Source organism: Alligator sinensis, unplaced genomic scaffold (genome assembly GCF_000455745.1).
Source record: "Alligator sinensis unplaced genomic scaffold, ASM45574v1 scaffold36_1, whole genome shotgun sequence".
NCBI classification, from domain to species: domain Eukaryota; kingdom Metazoa; phylum Chordata; order Crocodylia; family Alligatoridae; genus Alligator; species Alligator sinensis.
In genome coordinates, this window is record NW_005842101.1 from 1,174,465 (window position 1) to 1,195,863 (window position 21,399).

At 34.5% G+C, this 21,399-nt stretch overlaps 1 protein-coding gene across 2 annotated transcripts in view; it reads right to left on the bottom strand.

The window, feature by feature from the left end:
- CUNH15orf41 (chromosome unknown C15orf41 homolog) overlaps positions 1–21,399 on the bottom strand; it is a 151,540-nt gene that overhangs the window by 68,608 nt on the left and 61,533 nt on the right. For both annotated transcript variants that reach the window (XM_025204910.1, XM_025204912.1), the window contains exon 10: positions 20,086–20,191. In XM_025204910.1, coding sequence (XP_025060695.1) covers positions 20,086–20,191 — 106 coding nt within the window. The remainder of the gene's footprint in view (positions 1–20,085; positions 20,192–21,399) is intronic.

Below are 21,399 nucleotides of genomic sequence, written 5' to 3' on the forward strand. Positions count from 1 at the left end.
ATTCAATATATATAACAAAAATATATATATATATATATATATATATATATATATATATATAAGCAAATAATTCTGATCTAATGTCATTAAAGAATAAACAAACTTATGGTAACCTTTTCTGACATTCATACATGCTTGTCCCAGGCTGGCTACAAGAGCACCTCAACATAGAACATGTTACTGCACTGAAAAACTACTTTTGCATTTGATAATGCTTGTGCAATTGAGAAATAAAAGAACTTTTAGGCTCTTTTCTTGCAATACCTTTAAATTACGGATGTTTAACTTGCAGGTGTATATCAGGCAAACTTATATAGATTCATTAATCATCCAGGACTATAATTAGAAAATGTTATGCTTCAAAACACGCAAGACATAAAATACGCATTATATGCTTTACACTGCGTGCAATAGATAGGGATAGTAGAAAAATCTCTCTTACTTAACTTTTCCAAGTAAAAGGTCTGATTTCAAAAAGGAAAAAAATCGGCAAGTGACAATTTTGGATTTCACAGTACATACCATTAACTATCACCACAATTTTAATTATACAAAACAAAACTCAAGAGGCTCTAATAAAATCTGACTAGCTAATTAATACTCTAAAATATACAGTATGAGCTACTGAAAGGAATGCTCTGTATGTGAACTCCTTTATGCCATGGAGGAGACTGATGCAGCAGTTTAATTCCATATAGGTCAAATGTTTAATATCCCATGATCCCAACAGCTTTTTGTTCCAGTTGCAACTTAAAACATTTTCCCTCAAGAAAGGTTTACTTTGTCTACAGGTTCCAGATTATGCATTTTGCCATTGTACATCGCATCAAAGAGTAGGAGAGGCCTTTATGACAGTTAAACATTTTCAGTGTTAAACTATCAGTTTAACTTATATGTTAACATGTCCAAGGAGGCTGTGATGATCTGGCAGCTTTCTCATTTTAAACTCTGTATTTCAGAGATTTATAACTAAAGTACATAAATACACTCTGAAATAAAACTAAGAATATAATATAGATGAGAATTGAGGCTATCCCCAAACTAGTTTAATTTTACTACCACTAAATTACAAAAAGGGAAAGGAAGGAAAGAATTTTTTTAAAATTAGTTTACATAAAGAAATAAATATTGAGATGAACTAATCAAGTACAGGTTGTAACTGATGTGAACTCGTTCAAAAGTTGCTAGGTGCTCTGCACTTCTGCAAATTAAAGCCATTGACATACAGCTCTTATACAAAGATTTAGGAGCTACATGTATAGGCACCAATTTTTAAACTAGCCTAGATTTCTATTATAGTAATGCCAAAGTAAAAAGTCCAAAACCCATGCAAAAATATCAAGTTATAAAAATCTCAGGATATTTTATACCCCAAACTCTGGCTCTCAGAGAGTTTGGAATTTAGAAGCTTTCACTAATATTAAACAGAGCTGCACTTTTTTTGATAGTCTGTTCCCTAGTGAACTTTCCACTTTGAATTCGGCCTTTAATAAGGATCTTTTGTAGCATGCTCTCTTTTGATAGCTATCCCTTTAAATCTGGGAGAGACAGACAGATGCAGCCTTAATGTGTACATTTTTCATCCGAATGGCAGGATGAATCTCTCTTCTAACCAGCTGCTAAGTATTTGGACGCATGCTATGTTCTCTCCAGACCGCCCCATATTCTCATTCTTGAAGTAGGACATAACATGTTGTATTAAAAAGGAAGAGTTTTGAGAGCAGCTAAATCACTTTCATAGGTGCTTTCAAACATTTTTTGCATTATGCAACCCAAATATATAGTACATATTTTTAACCCAAACTATCCCCTTTAGAGCTGCACATTAAAGGGACTTTCTAGCTTTAGAGCACTGTGTACCTCTAAAACTCTCTCCATGTGGTTTGTAGTTCAAGTTGGCAAAGGGGACAGAGATAAAATATGGTTAGGGGATAACCTATTTTCTCCCTGTGGAAGGAAGGGCCTGTGGAAATTAATCAGAAAAATCTACAGTCTGGGTTACTATTTTTCTGAGAACTCCAAGTGAGGACTTCAAGACTTCCATCACATCAGAGGGGCCACCAGAGTTTGTTAGCAGGAAATAGTCTGGTATCAAACTGAGTGTGGGTTACAAGAAGATCTAACTTGTTGGGGCAAGCACCATTTACCTTTTCCATTGTGGAAAATCTCTTCCACCAGGTGACCATATCAAAGGTTTTTGTCTATTGATATTTCTTAATTATGAACTGCTTCTCTTTATATTTTTAAAGCATGGAAGGATCTAAGCAGGATTTTGGAACCATTTGTAATTTTCCTATCATTAAAGGACACCTGCTCAAATACACTCTATTTCCTAAACAGGAGACAGAAATGGTATAAATAGACAGTATTTTTCTAACATTTTATGCTAAAATGTAGATTGCTCTCCAACTGTCATTTTCCTCACTTCTTTACACTTCCTAGCTATGCTGTGCTAGACACTGTACAAATATGTTGGAAGTGAGTCTCTGTTATTAAGAAACTACAGTCTAAGGCCTTGATCCCCAAAAATTCAGGTGCATATTTAACTTGGTCCAGGAATAGCCCCATTGCTCTTGGCTCAGTTACCAGTAGTTTTTTTGTTTTTTTTTAAAGAGTATCAAATAAAGGGCACCAAATGTTAACGACAAACAGCTCAAAAGATTTTGCATTCTGGAGCTGGCATGAAAAAAATTAGTTAGGTAGGATTTCTTTGGAGCTAAGTGTCCTTTGAATAGGAATTTTTGTTCAAGATAATTCTTGTTGAACTAAACTGCATAAGACTTAAAATGGTAAAAAAAATAGGTTACAATCCCAGTTTACATATAAATATTGTTAAGAATTTTTTATCCTAAGAGAGCCATTTCCAGCCTTCCACACTATAATCGTAACTTAAATACAGCCATCTTTTGTGTGCCACATGGCTGTTGTACTAGCAGAAATCAAATTACACAATGGTTTAGAGAAGAAAATAAAGATACTTGGTAAGGAAATGCAATAAAATACAGACATGCAAAATCCCAAGACTTTCTCTTGAGCATGAGAGGCACTATGAGGTATAAAACCATATCAGTCCTGTGGAAACAGAGACGACTAATGTATTGAGGGAGAATAGCCTATATAGGAGCTCGCTAGAGGTGCACTGATACATCGGTCCAATATTGGATCAGCACCAATATAAAGAAAATTGTCTATATTGGAAATCGGCCTGATGTGGCTGATAATTTGGCCAATAAATGGCCCATGCACGTGTGCAGCCACACCGCAGCACTTAGGCAGCGAGGAGCACAGCTGGCAGCGTGGAGAGCTGCATGCAGCTGTTAAGTCTGGTGTGGTGGAAAGGGAAGGGCACAGGGGGCAGATCATGGTGAGGAGGGAGTGGGGTAGGGGCTGGGGCAAGCACTGCCCAGCCAGGGTGTGTCTGGGGGGCGCGGGATAGAGCCACTGCTCAACCGGGGGGCATGGGGAAGGGGCAGCTCCTACCGTTGCACGCCACTTGTCTGGCGGCTCATCCACTTGTCCAGCAGCTCCCACCGCTTGTCCAGGAGGGCATGGGGCGGGGTGTGCCCCCAGATTTGTCTGGGGTGAGTGGCAGCAGCACTGGGGGGGGAGGCAATGGGGTGGCTATGGTGGTTTGTGGGGTGGCTGCCTTAATCTTAAACCTTAATCTGCCCCCCCCCATGATCCTTCCCTCCCCCTCCACTTCCACCACAATACATTTACCAGCTGCATGAAGCTGTATCAGAAATTGGATTGGTATCGACTGATATGCGTCCTTAAGAAAATCGGCTATTGGTATCAGCTCCAAAAATCTCTATTGGTGTAGCTCTAGAGCTTGCAATATAAAAGTACAACAGCTAACTGTCCTGCTGCACAACTCTACTGGAATAAATGGGCAAAATGAAAAGAATTTGACAACAGCATCAACTGTAGCATGTTAGCCCCTAAAAACTGCATGCTGCATGAAGAAAAAAATTATTTAACAGATTATGCTGCTTGTATTCTCTGAACCCAGGGGTCAGCAACCTATGGCTTATGGAGTGGTGGTTTCAGCAGTGGTTGGGGGCTGTGTTCACCACATTGCATGCAGGCATTTTGGTGGATTGTTCCCTACAGAACATGACAGCTGAACCCTGTGGCCTTGGCATTATGGGAGCATTCCCTATACTGCATAGCATCCAGGAAGCAGAGAGAAGCAACAGAACTAACCAGGTCCTAGTGCCCACCTCAGATTCAAGCTGGGGGTCATCCTGGCCCCTTGCTGGAAAATATCAACCCCTGCTCTACACCTGTTAAAAGAGTGTGAGAATGGCCATGTCCTACCACCCTATGGAAACTTAGCAATGACGACAGAGGCAAGGAACATGTTGGAAGAGGAATATCTCACATTGCTCTACAAGATTTTGGCTATTTAATTCCACGGGTTACTGCCCATGGTGCAATGCAAAGATGGTGCTATCTGTGTCTGCCACTACTTACTTTACATAAGCACATGGTAAATTTTAATCACCAAAGGAACATTTTTTATTCAGGTTGCATTCCCCCTTGATAATTTTTGTGTGGAAGAAGATCAAAGGGCTTTAAAATTATAGGCAACTTGAATATTGTATTTTGAGCAATTCATATGATTTAGCACATTCAGGCAAAAGCAAAAAACACGTGAATAAATAATTTCAACTTAATTTTCCAGAGGAATTAGCAAGACCCTAAATGTTAAAAGTATTTTTTTTCATTATTAACATATTTTGTTTTGTTCCCAAGCCAGTAATTATATAAGTGGCAGAGAGTTTCTCTACAAACTCCAGCCATTTGTTGAAAATGCACTTCTATGAAGTTGATTTATTTGTAAAATACACTGCACTAAAAAAAAGGCAACTTGTACACAGATTAATTTAGTACTTGGCTATGACAAACCAACTGGCCAATGTAATTGATGTCTGTACACTGGGGTTAAGAGCAAACTGAGCTTACAAAAACCTTCACAGGAAAGGACAAGGCTGAGGAAGGGAGCCAACCTCTAAAAGGAGAGCAAGGCAGGATTATTTATAAACGACTACTTATCACGTAGTCAGGTTTACTTGCCTCTACTTCGCCAGAAGCAATCTAGTCCAATGCAACTCTCAGGTCCAGTGTTAATTAAGCATTATGACAAACCACAAGTAAAACTGAGGGGCTTTCACCCTTTTGACATAAGTAAAAATGCTACTGGAAAACACATTCAGGAGACAAAAATATCGGAAGTTAACATCCATCTACTACTGCAATATACTTGTATAGTGTATATACTCCCACACACATTCACTTCTATAAGCAAAATGTCTATTAAATTAGGCTTATTTGCAGGTTTAATTGTAGTAATACATCTTTATATTATAAAGCTAAATGTTCATTTAAGTTTTCAAGTCATAAGTGTAGCAGAATTTTTAAAAAAATACAGAGAAACTAAGATATTGTAATTTTTTTAAATTGTGCTTTAACATACTACAGAGCCTTTAAATTGAAAGCTAAAGAGAACGGCATGATTCACTGTTCTGTGACTCACACATAATAGTTTCACAGCTGACTTTTTCTCATTCTTGATAATATACAGTACCCTTACTAATGTATTAACATTATGAAATTTTATAACATTTTAGATTTCTTTGAAATGAAAAGTCTATTTTACTTTTTAATTAAATCTATCTCCCTGAAAGGTCTTTAAAGGCTCTACAAACTACCTTGCATTTTATTATTGCTGACAGTTATCTAAACCACGCTTGAATGCTCTCTTTATCCTTTAGTGAACAATTGAAAGATCATATGCTAAGAGACTTGTGCTTTCTCTTCTTCTTGCCCTGTAATTAAGGCATTTTAATACATTTCCTCATAATAGTTGAGAGCACACTGTAAAAAAACCCATGAAATGAGACAATGTTGAGTTTAGCAACCAGAAATATATACAACATAAATTTGTCTCAATGGTGATATGAAAGAAACCCACTTGAAATCACATGATGAACATATAGAAAACATGGTCTCAAGATTTTGGGCTGTTTTAATATATTTAAATGATATATAGCATCTGGATAATGCTACTGTGTTTTTAATTGTCCTACAAAAAATAAACATTTTATATAAAACACAATTTTTCAATTTTATTTTAGTTTTTAATGGCTTTCTCAAACTTGATAAATGCATCATAACATTTTTACAAATTTAGAGGAAAACAGCTGTTTTATAAAAGGTTATACTATATTAAGCAAACAAGGATTTATGAACTTACAGTTTTTTGTAAGAAAAAGAACTATTTTACTCTACTGTATACTTTTTATATACAAATATGTTCTTAAGACATTTCTTTACACCCTGAAAAGAATTCAATATGTAGATAGATAAAGTATATCAACTATATGAAAAAGTACATTAAAACTACATGAATAGGTAAAGTAGGTGGATTTTAGTTACAGAAATAACTTAGGATATATTCTATATCATTTGAAATTAGCTGGTCATATAGCACCCCACTTCACAAGTAAATCAAGTTTCTGTGGGTAAAGTTTTTTATATTGTCTCAATCAAACGTTAAAAAAGTTGTATTGTACAGTGAAGCAGCATTTTTTTTATTAGAACACACAAGAAAAAATATAGAAGTTTCTTTTAAGAAGAATTTTTTAAAAAGTTGTCAAAATGTTGTATTATAAACAACCTTATTAGTCCTTTACAATTACAATAGGTACCTCTGGACAAGATCAAGCAGACATGACAAATGCTTCTGACTTCTTTTTAAATCGAACCTGGAAGGTCATCGCTGAACAAACAGAATACTGCACAACTGGGGCCATAAATTGTAGAAGCTGACAAAAATGTAAGTTTATATTTTTTCTATAAAAAAATAAGTTATTTGGTTTGGACTGCCATATTATACCTGCTTGATGTTATACATGAAAAAATATAGATTTGAGAAGATAAGATAATTTTAAACTTCTTTTTTCCATTCTAAGCTTTGATTTAATTTTAGAACTGTTACCTTCTGCATCTGGATGTATATTTAAAAATATAGGCAATGCCTTTAAAATAACTACTTTGCTTTGTAAATATAATGCAAATATGATTTTCTAAAAAAGCCTTACTTTTGTTTGTATTATATTTTGTTTAATATCTTTATGCCAAAACTGTGAAAGCTTTAAAAATGTAAAGGAAAGACAAACATTTCAGAATCTCAAATTTGTGGAACTTACTGGTTGTTATTCTCAAATGACCTGGGGAAAAAAGTACAATTCTTAGTATTTCTACTAACAGTTGTAATTCTTCTTTAAGATCATTTAAAAGGACTGGTAGTTCTTGATTAAATTTAATTCATGTGAAGTTAAACAGTAACTCAAATTACTGGAAATATAAACTAATTGATGGATCTCGCTTTTAAATCTCATGTTTCAGTTTTGATGGGAAATATACAGAATGAATGAGAAGACTGTAAACTCTTGATGGGAATTAGTAGTGTAAGACAAGAAAATGTAACCCTAACTTAATTTTCCTTACAGTTAGGCTAACTGAAAATGTAAATCATTGAAAGATTTGGAGTGTGCTCAGATCAACAGCTTTAGCTAATAAAAGTTCTAACAGATCAGAGCATCCTGTTTGAAACAAATATGAAATAAATATGAAATATGAATGACTTTAAAAGGAACCATATGAAAAGCGCAACAGTAATCTGAGGTAAAATTACCAAAATTCACGTGAAGGAAATTCAAACTGAAATATATGATGGGCAATTAAGTACCTATTTTGACAATTCTAAGTGGTCAAGTTTTTAAAGTATGACAGAAACCTTAACCTATCTATGTATGAGTGATAAATGAGGCATTTTGTGTCATTACATTCCCATAAATCACTTTCTTTAACTGCTGATGGCTTTTATCAGATCTAACCTTTTCAAGCTTCTATTAAGAGTGCTAACATTTTCAACTTTGACACATATGCAGTTTACAAATTCTGCAGCTGATTAACTCTGGACAGAAGCTCACTGCCATCATTGTCTTCTTCAAGTTGGGTTAGGGCTTTAGTGTCTCAAAAAACTCTCTCACTGACTAGAGGACAAAAATCTCAATTAATGTATTAAGTTGAGCTTTAGTGGTACAAATGAGGTTTCCATTTGAAACAAATAAATGAGAACCCTGTTTTCTCTTGCACTCACTGATGAGCAAGAACAGAACAGGTAGATTGTTTACAATCAAAAAATGATATGCATAAAAGCAAATTCCATTTAAAGTGATGCGAAACTCAGAAACTAGAAGTCAGCAAAATAATGTGATTAATTTACTTCACCTTGTTTTAAATTATAATGCAAAATTCTGAATTAAATTGATGGACACTATTAACTATTTGAAAAGTTTTGTAGTAAAGGCTACAAAGCAAAAAATATCGAAAAAGTCTGCAATTATAAATGGTTGGATTATCAACTAATTTTTATCCTGGACTTAGGCACTGTGGAAATGAAGAATGTCTTTCATGGGATTTATCAGTAAACTCCATTCTGAACTGTCCTTCATAAGGAAATGTCATTTAATAAGGAAATGCCTGATTTCAACATTAAAGCACAGACCTTGATATAGAATGGATTTAAACCCTAAAAGGTAGCTACGGAAAAGTAGAGTAGTTAGCAGCAGCAAAAGATACAGAAATCGGTGCTTCAGACTGCAAATAGGAGATTTCAAAGAACACCTGTTGTCAGAAAGAACTAAAATTAAATGCAACACTTATATTACACACATTCATTTTGATAGCAATAGCAGATAAAAGTTATTTATAAAAATATTTTTTAAAATGTTAATTAGCATACTGTCTTAGCAACCAGACTACAAGAAAAGTTAATGGTACAGTGGCATTTTTTTTATCTGTTGCATTAATAAATTGATAACCTAAAAAATAAAACATAAAATGAAAAAAAATAAATCAAACTTTTAAGTTTTAAACTCAAAAGATGTGTTTACATTAACTGTAATTACAAATGTGTAGCAAATATTGCTTGTACTCCAAGTGAAACCTTCAAGGAAAGCACATTTAAAAGATGTAATTGATACAGATGTTGAAGCAAAGCTCAAGTTTAAAGAGATACTGTCTTTAGTAATATTAGTCAGGCTGAAGATACCTTCATGTTGGTTGTATGATCACTGGAAGCCTGGTACTTCAGACGGTATTAGCTTTGATAAGAACTAACTAGACATCAGACCTAAATAATGAAACCTGAAGAGACAGGCTCAGACCACGCAAATAGGAAAGTCCGCAAAATCTCTCCTGAGGCAGATTGTCTCATGTTGATAAACGACAAATCTTAGAAAAACAGTGGGCGAAGGACAACTTTTTTCAGCATCACAGCTAACAGAGCCTTGTAATGTCAACATCTAAGGCCTGTCCCTGACAAATTAAAAACTTCTTTATTTCACTAATAATGTCACCCACCACAGAAGCTGTGCAGTTATACTTTGACAATTCAGATGTAAATCCTGGAATGCCTTATGAGTATTCATGACAAAGACATATTTATCATTAAAAACAAAAGGACATGACTTCTTGGTGTCCTTACCAAAGAGCAATGATAGATGAGGCCACGCTAATCAAAAGACAAACCTGAAAACTCAGAAGCTTGCAATTTTGATAACCCCCCCGTCTTCTCCCCACCCCAAACAACAACAACAACAACAACATTTAGAATCTACAATTATATATACAGAGAAAAACATATGTTTGGAAAATGTTACATATATAACTTTAATCAGGATGTAATAACAATTATCATTTTGACAAATGTCAAAATAAGCCACAAGTAGCAAAGGAAACAATACAAGTTTTGAATAATTCAATTATACTTTTATTATTTATAAGCAAGTTTGGGCATACACATAGTTATCAAAGTGCCCAAGTAATCAATGTTAATAATTCTAACCTTATACAAATGTGTTTCAGTTTACATACTTCTGGATTATGTGATATTCATTACTGATGTTTTAAATTTTCTATTAAAGTTTCCTAATGCAAACATTTATGTTTTCTTGGACCTAATTATGTTTTCTGAGCATAGCATGATACTGGTCAATGTGAAACCAAGAGTCTGAGCTCTGTTTCCAACTCTTGCAGTATCTTTTGACACGCAGCAAATAATATATTTATATCTGTGCCTCAGTTTACCTACATATAAAATGAATTAAAGCACAAATGGAAGCATATTCATTCAGCAAGGTACTTAAGGTCCTACCTATATATGTATATAACACTAAAGTCAGTGAGCTGTTATTTACTATATGTTTATATAGTACCTAACCAAAGGAGATTCCAATCTGGTTGCCATAAAAATGCTATCACATTAGTAATGTGAATTTAATTAGAATTAAATTCTAATAATATCAATACATCTATGCTTAAGTATCTTGCTTGATCAGAGTCCTATATGCCTCCTTGCCAAGACTGCCATTTTAAAGCAAATATTGTCATTAGTTACCATGTGATGGTATATGAAGTGCTACAACTCAGGAATTACTTAGATACTATACTTACGACTTCAATGGAAATACCTAAAGTAGAGTTACAAAATTAATGAGGTATCACCTACTAATGCATAGTAACTATTGAACAGATATCCCTTATAGTTAGCACTGTAATGCTTCAATGAGTGAGTGAGTGTTTCAAGTTCCTTAGATCAGTGCTATATATAGGCTGCTCCAGCTCTGAGGTCAAAAAGGAAAAAGTTACAGTAGTTAGTGCAGGTTTTATACGGAATCAGATCTGTTCACATAGTTCATATAATACTGAAAGCAAAGTTTGTGTCCACAGATTTGTTTATACGAGACCTATAATAAATATGCCACTTAAAGAAAAGCAATTCTCTCTGCCAATCTTATACAAAACAGTATAATAACAATTAAGGATTTGTAAACAAAAGTCTATTTATAAACTACAGAAAAGTTAAGACCTGAACTGCTCATTTGTATACAGTTCAGAATGAACCACATAGATGACATTTGAATATTACTGACACCACCAGAGAAAGAATGTTATTTTCTGTGATAAGAACATTGATATTTTTGCTATTGTTAAAATTATGATTTTTAATCAATATGTTAAATAGCAATTTTCAAACAACAACAACATGCAAGAATGATCTAATGCTCTGTCTCCTACATTTTAAATGGTCTTTTAATTTTTTTTTTTTATCATGGTACTTAAATAAATTCCTTCTTTACAGAGACAGGATGCACTTAATGCAGTTTATCCAAAAAACCCTCAATGGCTTCTCCAAAACAAGACAGATGATTATAAGTCTGAGAACGCAGTTTTTTTTGTGTTTAAGAAAGAAGAATCTATACTGTATTACTTCACAGAACATAGGGAACTTTAATGCATATTTCTCAATCTCCTCTTCACTAACCAATAAGAACCACTCTTAAAAGGGGTTGAAAGGTAATTTGAGAATCCATACTGACACTATGCTTATCTGCTCCTAAGCCAAGATTTCCAGGGTATAAGGAATCTAGGTAACATTAAATGTGAGTGCTGTCCATTAGCCAGGAATAGACCACCAAATCCACTTCAAAGTATATCTCAGGTGCACATAAATTGTGCACTAACCTACTTTTTCATTTTCACTTGCTTTATTTATTTTTAGTCTGATTGTCTGCTTTAATCTGCTTTTGACTTTATTTACTTTTGTCTTATATTAATACAAATAGTTTAATACTGCAGATATAGTAGTTTATCATTTACTACATTAAGGTATGTTTATGATATAACAAAATCCCTCCACCTTTTGGCCCTTTTTTGAAAAATTTACTGGATGCCTAATATATTTAATATTCAGTAGCATGTGAGAATAATTTTTATGCAACTCTGATAGTTAGAAAGATAGATAACTCAATTATTAGATCATCTATCAAAATATTCAGATGTATAAGAGGCTACTAAAAAGATTGATGACTGAGAAAGTCCACTGATTCTCTAGCCATCATATTCACGCATTTGGCTAGACAACATTTTTCGCTGCCTTCACAAGCAAGCTTCATTACCCATCACTCCACTGAAAAGAGTTTATTATGAGGCTGCCATCTTGGCAAGACTATTATTTAGATGATAAATGTGGGGGGAAAAAGTGTGCCTAGATTTTTTTTAAGATGAGCTTTTTGACAGATAAAACAAACAGCATCTACATTTCTAATTAACTTAAATTTGGCAGATACAAATACAGGTCAGTAAAGCTATGATATGCTACTAGATTATCTTCTGTCTGAATTTTGCCCTTAATTTGTAAAATGTAAATTAACTAATTAGAAGAAAAGCAGCATTATTTGTGACAAAATGCTTCTGTTAGTTCTTTGCTTTTTGACATTTATGAACAACTGAACTCCCTCATTTTAACTCCTAATAGATGGATAATTATACTTATATTAATTTATTAAGTTTGTAATATTTTAAACTGGAATTAAAAAGTTGTGGTTTCTGAATACAAGAAAACACAGCATACTTAACAACATGCAATGAATTTAAATAAAATAAAGCTTGGAAAATGTAAAATCTTATTATGTGAAAGTGTGCACTTTATGTATAGGTACAAAAATGTTATTCTAAATATTTATATATAGTCAATAAGAAAAAAATCCTTAGTTTAGTACTTAAAATTTTTAAAGATTCTTGTAACTTTATCATGCATAACATGTGATCAACAGTAACTAATGTTTTCTACATTAATACTAAGAGTTAACTCTCTCTACACTCTATTGTCATTTCAAATGGATTAGAGGAGCACTTACAGAATTACTTGAAGGGAAGGAGAGAGGAGGATTTGGTCATTCTTGGTTTTCAGCAAGGAACCTGACCTTATTAAATAAAAATATATGATGTAATAGTTTACATGGACAATTATTATTATTATTTTAACTATTCCTAGGTAGATGGAGACTCAACAATAAGAAGTACATTGAAAATGTCAGATGTAACCATCAATTAAAAATTACAAGGAGTTCTGAAAGGTAAGGTCTGTGGGGGTTGACATTCTTTGACATAGTGGAGTGTCTGTGACCAGGCCTTTGGCAAACATAGCAGGATCTATGCTGTCAGTTCTTATCGTACATAAACTTAGATGCTTGTCTAATCTGAATGAGAAATACGAGGGAAATTGGAGATGAAGCCTTGCGGTAACGTAGATGGAAGCTGAAAGTGCTCTATCTGTACTATATGATAGTCTCCAGTGACATGACAATATTTGAAAGAGTGGAGAAAATATAAGAAGAATAATTTTAAAATCATGTATAATGCCTTGTAAACTACTATAAAATGTGAGACTATAGTAATCCAGCCGTCTAAGGACAGGTTTTAAACCATTTAAAATGAAAATCCTAATTTTCAGTATACATATAAAATGTTCAATACGGAGAAAGGCATTCTGACTAATCTTAAATTGACATTTATCATTCAAATTTAAATGCTAATCTAATTATTAAGTGGCTTTACTCCTCTTTGCTCTTGCAATACAAAGATATGAGGTTTGATGCAAAGTAAAACAGTATAAAATGATCCTAGAATTTTTTGTGATTATAGTAATATTCCTCATAAGCTCCAGCTTCAGTGGGAAATATATACATATCCAAGCACTCTCAAATCATCTTAAGGATGAGATAACTGGTGAACACTGAAACATTAATTTTAAGGTAAGTGATTTGAACAAATTCTTTGCACAACCTATACTATTGGTAAGAATGTTCTGTACAAGTCTGTCTAAATAATAGCTCTTGTAACAATGATTTATGTACAATGCTGCTGAAATAAGGTACATGTACTACAAGAATGTTCCCTTTAATAAAATGTGCATGAAAAGTTTGTATGTTTATAGAAATTATTTTGTTCCATTATAAAAAGGACACTTACTGGTCACCTGAACTTTAAAAATGAAGCTGGTGTACTGGTAACGGAGGCAATTTTAAATCACTGGCAGCACATTAGTTAAGATTTTTTTTTCCTACAAAAAAATCTGTCTTTACATTAGCAAACTGATTTAACTGACTTAAAGAAAATTAAATGAATGTTTTTATAAAATAATAGTTTTCATTGCATGTTATAATTGATAGTTTGAATGAATAATACAATTTTTCATAAACCCCTAGTTTATTCATGTCCATTTTTTAATATCAGTTTACTAATTCTTAAGGGGAGGGTGGGGGGGAAACTTAAACAGAACCCACCATGTGTGAAATTCTATGAGAATCAGATAGCTAAACCGACCCTAAGTCCCTAAGTGTTACAGTAAGGTCAAAACCTTTCAGCACTGTACCAGTGTGTCAAAATATGTCAACAAACCATCATACTGTAGGAAGAAGAATGACCTTTCAGTTCTTTATGTTTGGGCTGCCAATGAAGCTCTGGATACTGGGTATGCATGAACAGTTTTCCTAGCTACTTGACAAATGCAACTCCCAAGGTTTCCTCTAAGACTGGTTGTTAAACCACTATGTTTTAACTCACTGGTACAACTTTCTAAACCCACATATTATTGGAAAATACTGATGTTGTTATACAAGATATGACTTTTATAAACTCCATAAAATAATTTGCTTTTACTTCAACAGAACAACTGATAAAATTATTACTTAAACACTCTTTAGTGGAATGTACATCAAACAGATTCAAACAGCTGAGCAGAAAAAATATTCTGATGTTCTGATTCAGTCTTTATTCATGTGTGGTAAAACCTGATAGTCAATTTCCACTGTATTAAAACAAAACTGCATGTGATCAAAACTATTCTACAGAACTCTTTCTATCTTGGATCCATCTAAAACACACTTTTGGCTGCTATGAGCTTTAACAATTATTTTTATTTTACTACTATGATTATTATATACCAATGAATATTTAAAGATAAATATTAATTAGAAATGAGAAAAATATGACTTTATATGTCTAAAGCATGGGAATATAGATGCTGTATTCAAATTATCCAGAAGAAACTTGATCTTTTATTTAGCCCCTCTCTCTTTTTTTTGCATGGATGCAGAGGACTAAAGACATTACGCTTTCAATTAAAGGGGGAAAAAGAATTCAGTGGAGGGATGACTTGCTATTCATATTCAAACACAGAAGAAGAAATGCTTCTGTCTCATTATGTGGAATTATCATTATTCTAATTCTATGTCAAAGACGACATTTTGCTAGTGTCTTCTTCATATATAGTAAAGTTACTTCAGTTAATAACAGTGTCAAGTTTACTCCAGGGACTTTTCAGAAATTATATTATAGAATCTAGAGATGTTGTAGACAGGACTGCAAATGATGGAAAAAAATAAATGGATGTATTTGACTTTATATCTACTTACCACAAGTCATCAACAGTAGTACACTTAATAACTATTATTTAATTTGTCTCTTGTTTGTAACTATGTACTTGTAAGTAAGTTGCAGAGGTGTCTATTAATGTTGTTATAACATTATTATAGCTAGGATATCAGTTTTCAGTTGAACTTAGAAACAAATGTTAAGGCATAGCTTTTCATATGCTGTTAAAAATATAATGTGGAAAGAAAGGAGAATAAATTAGCAGTTCCTTTAAAGCAACTTAAAAGATGAATTTACAACCTGTACACACACTCTGCTCTCTATATTACAACTTGTATCATATCCTGTTCATACTCTCCTTTGCATATTTGGTCATACCCAGTAGCAACTAAGCCAAGGTGCTTTTTTCCCTGTCATTATATGAAATATACCAATGTAGGACAGATAACAAATGAGACTCTAGAAAAATCAATAATACATTTTAAAAACTTAATTTTCTTTTATTACTGAAATCATGAGTTTTTGTTCCAATATAGCCAGCCCAAGGAAACTGGGCATAAAAAGAATTTTCTAGGATATTTTTATAGTTTTAAATCTACTCAAAAGTGTTGGAAAACTTTGGAAACGTTATAGTTCCAGATAATATGAGTATTCCACAATGAACACACAGGTATGATAATACCCACAAAAGATACTATAACAAAATCCAGACACCTAACTCATCAGGTTGGGAGAGAAAAATCAGAATCTTTGTATTTCCCCAACAAAGAGGAAAATAGCTATGCTGCTCACTATTTTTTCCCCTTTCTTTGCACATGCTTTAGAATACTGTGCTGCCCACAATGCAGTGGATTGGGTTGCTCAGTTGGGCAGTCTGGATGGTTGATAGGACAGGGGAGTCAGATTAATTCTCTCTCTTTGTCTAGGAGAGAAAGTTTTTCAACTATTTGGCTTCTGTATACCACTTGCACTTTGTGCTTTGCCTCTATGTTGATATAATTTTAACATGCCCTATTTATGTTATTTTAGTTTTCATGTAAATGAAGTTTTAGGATAACATTTTCTATCACTTTAGATTTCCTAGTGAGTCTTGGTTGTCTGGTTTTCTCATCACACTTGAGAAGCTTGGTTTGAACTAATGTTTAAGTGGGGATTCTGGTAACCTTATTAGCAGGTATCTAGTGAAGACATGTTGAAACGCAGAGGGACAATACATTTCCCACATCTGAAGAGAGGGATAAGACATTACCTGCTTTTGTCATGCAATATATTAGACAAAAGATGTGTACAAAATGGAAAGATTGAAATAAAAAAAGAGGAAAATAGCTGTTTTCTCTGATTTCTTCAATACAATCAGTTTAGCTGTAGAAGTAGGTATAAGATTCAGATGTAACTGGGATATAAATTGAGCACATACTTTTAACGGGTAATTCATATTCTACGAAGTGACTTTAGAGGATCAGCTTTGTGGAATTCCACAATTGTGTTGTCTCCAGATAGATAAGCAAACTCAACATAGCAATCACTTTTTTTAGTTATAAACACATGAACAAAGGTATATTTCTAAATACTAGTCCTGTAAACTCAGCATGGGATTGGCAAGACAAACTCACCCCATTATTATTGGATCAGGCATTGTCACTAGAAATAAATATCGAAATAGTGTCTCGTTTCATCTTTGCAAATCCAGGGCTCTATGTAAAGATGTACAGATGCCATTGGTTGCTTAATTTAAGACGGGGCTGCACAGATGGCACTACAACTGGAAACTACTCAATATTCTTGATGTCTGAGCCAGAACAAGTTTTGCTAATTTATTCCTGCAGAATTTAAGAGAAATGCAAAAGAACAACTCTTCATTCATATGAATAGATTCGGCGGCACCTGAGGAACTGTTCTGTTAAGCAAGAAAGCACCATTTTCAGTCAACCACTTTTCAGACAGATCACATTTTAAAAGTAGTATACTCACGGTTGTATCCAGCATACCTATTATGGAGCTTTAAGGAAAAGCTGTGTTCAAAAACCTCAGCCAGACTGTTTGCATCTGACTACTGAAAGATGTAGCATGTATTCTCACTTTACTCACAATGGCCTACATCAGGGTTGTCCAACCTTTTTGAATGTGGGGCTGGATCATGAACTTTTTATCAACTAGTGGGCCGGCGAGCCATATTCAAAGACCTCACATGAAGCGGTATCACATCACCCCCCTGAAACGAAAGTACAGTGTTTACTTTCGTTTCCCGTCGCAGCATCTCAGGTCTCAGAAAACAGCTTGGAGGGCCGCATGGCAGCCCGTGGACTGTATGTTGGACAAGCCTGGCCTAGATTCTATCCTAAACTGAATAAAGCTCCAACTCTCAGGTTTCTGGAACCACTTGAGTCTCTACTTAAGTTTAAGTAGAATTACCAACTTAGGCCTGTAAAATTGCTGTAACTGAGGAGCATGTATTGTCCAGCCTTTTAAACACCTTGTATGCCAGAAAGGAGGGGAGGTACAAGATATTTTTCACTCAGGACATTTCTACTGGAGATATACGTCTTAGCAGCTCAAATGAACTTAATACAGCTTGTAAATCTAACCCTTGTCTTCTCTTATGAGCAGATTGTTCAGAAGTAAACAAAGTTTAACCTAAGTCAAGGAATTAACCTTATTTGATCTCTGAGGTAGACATCTGTTAGGCTCTAAGCCCATTAAATCAGCTTGTTACAAAAGAAGAAAGATTTCAGGGTTTCTGAACTCATGCAGAACCTGGTCCCCTCTTTAACTGAACTTTTGCTATGAGTTTAATATTGGCACTATGTTTACCATGAGAATTTCAGTATTTATACAAAGTAAATATGAAATGTGTTCAGTTTCTTTAATCATGCTAGCATTAAAAATCTTGTTTCACGGTGTCACCTCACCTCTAGCTTGTTAATGTTGCCTTCTGCATATGAACTGAGTCAGCAAATATGGCACAATGAAATATTTTACAGCACATTTATGCTGTAATATATTTACAAGGTAATTTTGAATATTAGATGCTATAGCAAAAGACTAGCCAAGGCTTGAACCCAAGTTTTGAAACAACTTAATAGTTCCAATTTCCAGTCATCTTCATTCAGCAATATGAGCTTAAACGTGCTTCACTTCCAGCACAGTGAAGTAGTTTTTGTATTTTTATTATAAAAAGAAGTAACAGACAACTGGTTAGGGTGTAACAAAAAAATAGGTTAAACTATCTGTTGGCTGACCAGTTCAAATAAAGGAATGTTTTATAGGTAATGTCCAGCTCAAAATGCACAAACTGCTTCAAAGGGTTCTGAACGTTCCTAACGCACCCAAATCTGAAGAGCAAGATTTTGTACAGGACAAAAATAAATCTATATACTCACAACTTGCTTTTTGCAACAATCTGGTTTATTGCAACAGATGAACTTTACTCCATCTGCAATAATATTATGCTCGCTGGATGCTCCATCTACAATTGCTGTCTGGGGTTTGTCTTAGCAAAAGGGGTTCCGAGTTCCTGAGTATGTCTCACCAGTTATGGTAGCATTAATAAAAAGATTAATAGGCTAAAAAATACATGACACCTCTTGTCAGGGTAACAGTGGTAGCCTATATAACCAAGTATTTTGTAATATTCTTTATAATAAAATGCCTTTTTTGCTCCAATAGCAACACTGGCCCCTCCAACTAAGATGTTTGTCTGTTTTGTAAAGTAATTGATTCCATAACCCACCTATAACTGCTTTTTTTCCCCTATCACGTTTTCCTAAAGAGAGTGCTTATGCCTTCTGGGTGACCATGGCTTGTGAATAAAAAGAAAAAATGTCCACAAATAATAAGAGACCAAGCAAGAAGTTTCATGGCTACTGTAATATTGGACAATCCAACTTGTGACACAGCATTATTATACAACCTAAGTGAAGCTAGGTGCACACAATTTGATGTCTTGGATCTCCCACAACTATTAAAAGTCTTAAAAAATGGCATTAACAACAGTTTCCTTCTTGGTCCTATAGTAACCGAACTGAGCTGCATACATCTGTATCAAAATAAGTGCCTAAAATATATACTTAAACAATATCTATATAATTTTATGCGATCAACTGTTTTTAAACATGACAATAATGATGGGAATTTAAAACAAATATTTAATCATTTGTTGTTGATGCAGGAACTCAAAAAGATTCTGAAATAAAGTATTATAGATTTGGGCTGTCCAGCTTCTAATCCCCCGAGGGCCAAATGCTGTATGCGCCACAGGTGGCACTCTATGGATCCCCCCCAAAACACCACACCATATGGGTGCATGAGCATGAGCTCCCCTTGCTGCAACATGTACCTGCACAGGCACAACCCTCACTTCTGTACCATGTGGCATGACCATCAGCCACCCCTGTGAGGCCCTAATTTCTCCCCTCCTTCACATACATGGCCCCAGACTCACCATCAGCTCCCTCCACTAATGCACTACTCTGTTCCACCCCTAGGGCAAAGGGAAAAATGCAGCATCCAGAGAAGAGAATGGCAAGCCTGGAAACTCTGGCTGCTATTGCTGCCAGAACAATGGGGAGGAACGGCAAATAGATGAGAGTCCAGGGGCTATACATCAACCCCTTATGGCTGAATACAGCCTATGGGCTACCACTTGGGACAGCCCTATTTTAAATTAAGTCTGCACTTGATTTATGTGCTTTAACCAAAAATATGTAGACAAAAGCATTAGCAGCATTTTTTTACAGCTAAACAATTAGTTTAATTCAATATTGTCCATCTATTAAGCCTAAAAATGATACCTACCTATTCCAGTAGCTCCAGAATTGGTCCTGAAGGTATGACTGGTGGCTGCTTTCATCACCAAATGAAGCTTTACTTTCAATCCAGTGAATTATGTGGCCTTCAACAGCTAGGGCAACAAAATATTACTAACATAGTATAGATGCAAGTTCTGAAAATGAATTCAACATCTTTAAGACTTTTCTGAATACCCAGTTCACACAAGAAGCTACCCTATGACTTACACTTGAAACCTTATCATATATGTATAAAACCATGATTCAAACATATGAAACGAATATTTTTTCTAAATAAAATTAAGAACTGCATACACTATTTATCAATAATTATCTTCATTTAAGATTACATTGCCCTCACTTAGTCCTCTGAATGCACTTACTCCAATACAAATGGCCTTTTGGGGTGCATATTTTTTGCTGTTACCATAGGAAAGTTATGACACTTTTAAGATGCCTCTTCATGTCTTCCAGGAATCATTTCCAAATCTGTGAGAATATGACCAAGAAAAGTCATCTCCTGAATACAGAAGTTTTACTTCTAAGGTTGCAAAGGGATGCTCACTCAGATAACTTGACACAATTCCATGCAAGCTTTTGAAGATGTTTTCCATCTTTAGGATTTTCTGTTGCATCTACCATCTATTATTGCAACGTTTGGCTTAGCTGAAGATCAAAATGTTAAGTCTGGCATAGAGTGATATGTTAACGAAAACATGAGATTGTAGCTTATGTAGACTGATAGTAGCATAACCCTATGCAACACAGAGTTCAGCATGGATTATAAAACACTTGGATTATGGGTAAGCAGGTGACTAACCCACAGCAAACACTCGCCAGCAGCAATTACACTACTATCAATGGCCAGGCTAGCTAGTTTAAAAGCAACTTAAATAGGTCTACGTGAACTATAGATCACACCTTTTATCTGTAGTGCAAACCTATGATCAGAAGCTTGTGTAGCAGAGCCAAACAGCTGTTCTATTCTAAATCAGTTGTTGCTTTTCATAAACGTTTGCCTTTTCTTAACCAAGTGGCAAGCCTGGATGTCAAGAACACATGAGCTGCTAGAGCCAAGGCTAAATTTGGTAGGATTGCTAGACACAGATGAAACCAAAGGTATTTTACGTAGCTATCTGGATACCAGAAGCTGTTATGAGTCTAAGTAGAAACAAATTAATAGACTTGCCAAATTGACAAGTTATTAGAGGTGCTTCCCCCTCCCAGCGTACATCACTGCAATACTTTCAAGATTTTAACTCCAATCAGTTGTTCTTTCTGGCTTCATGTTATCTGGGTCCCTGGATAGCAGGAAGATGGT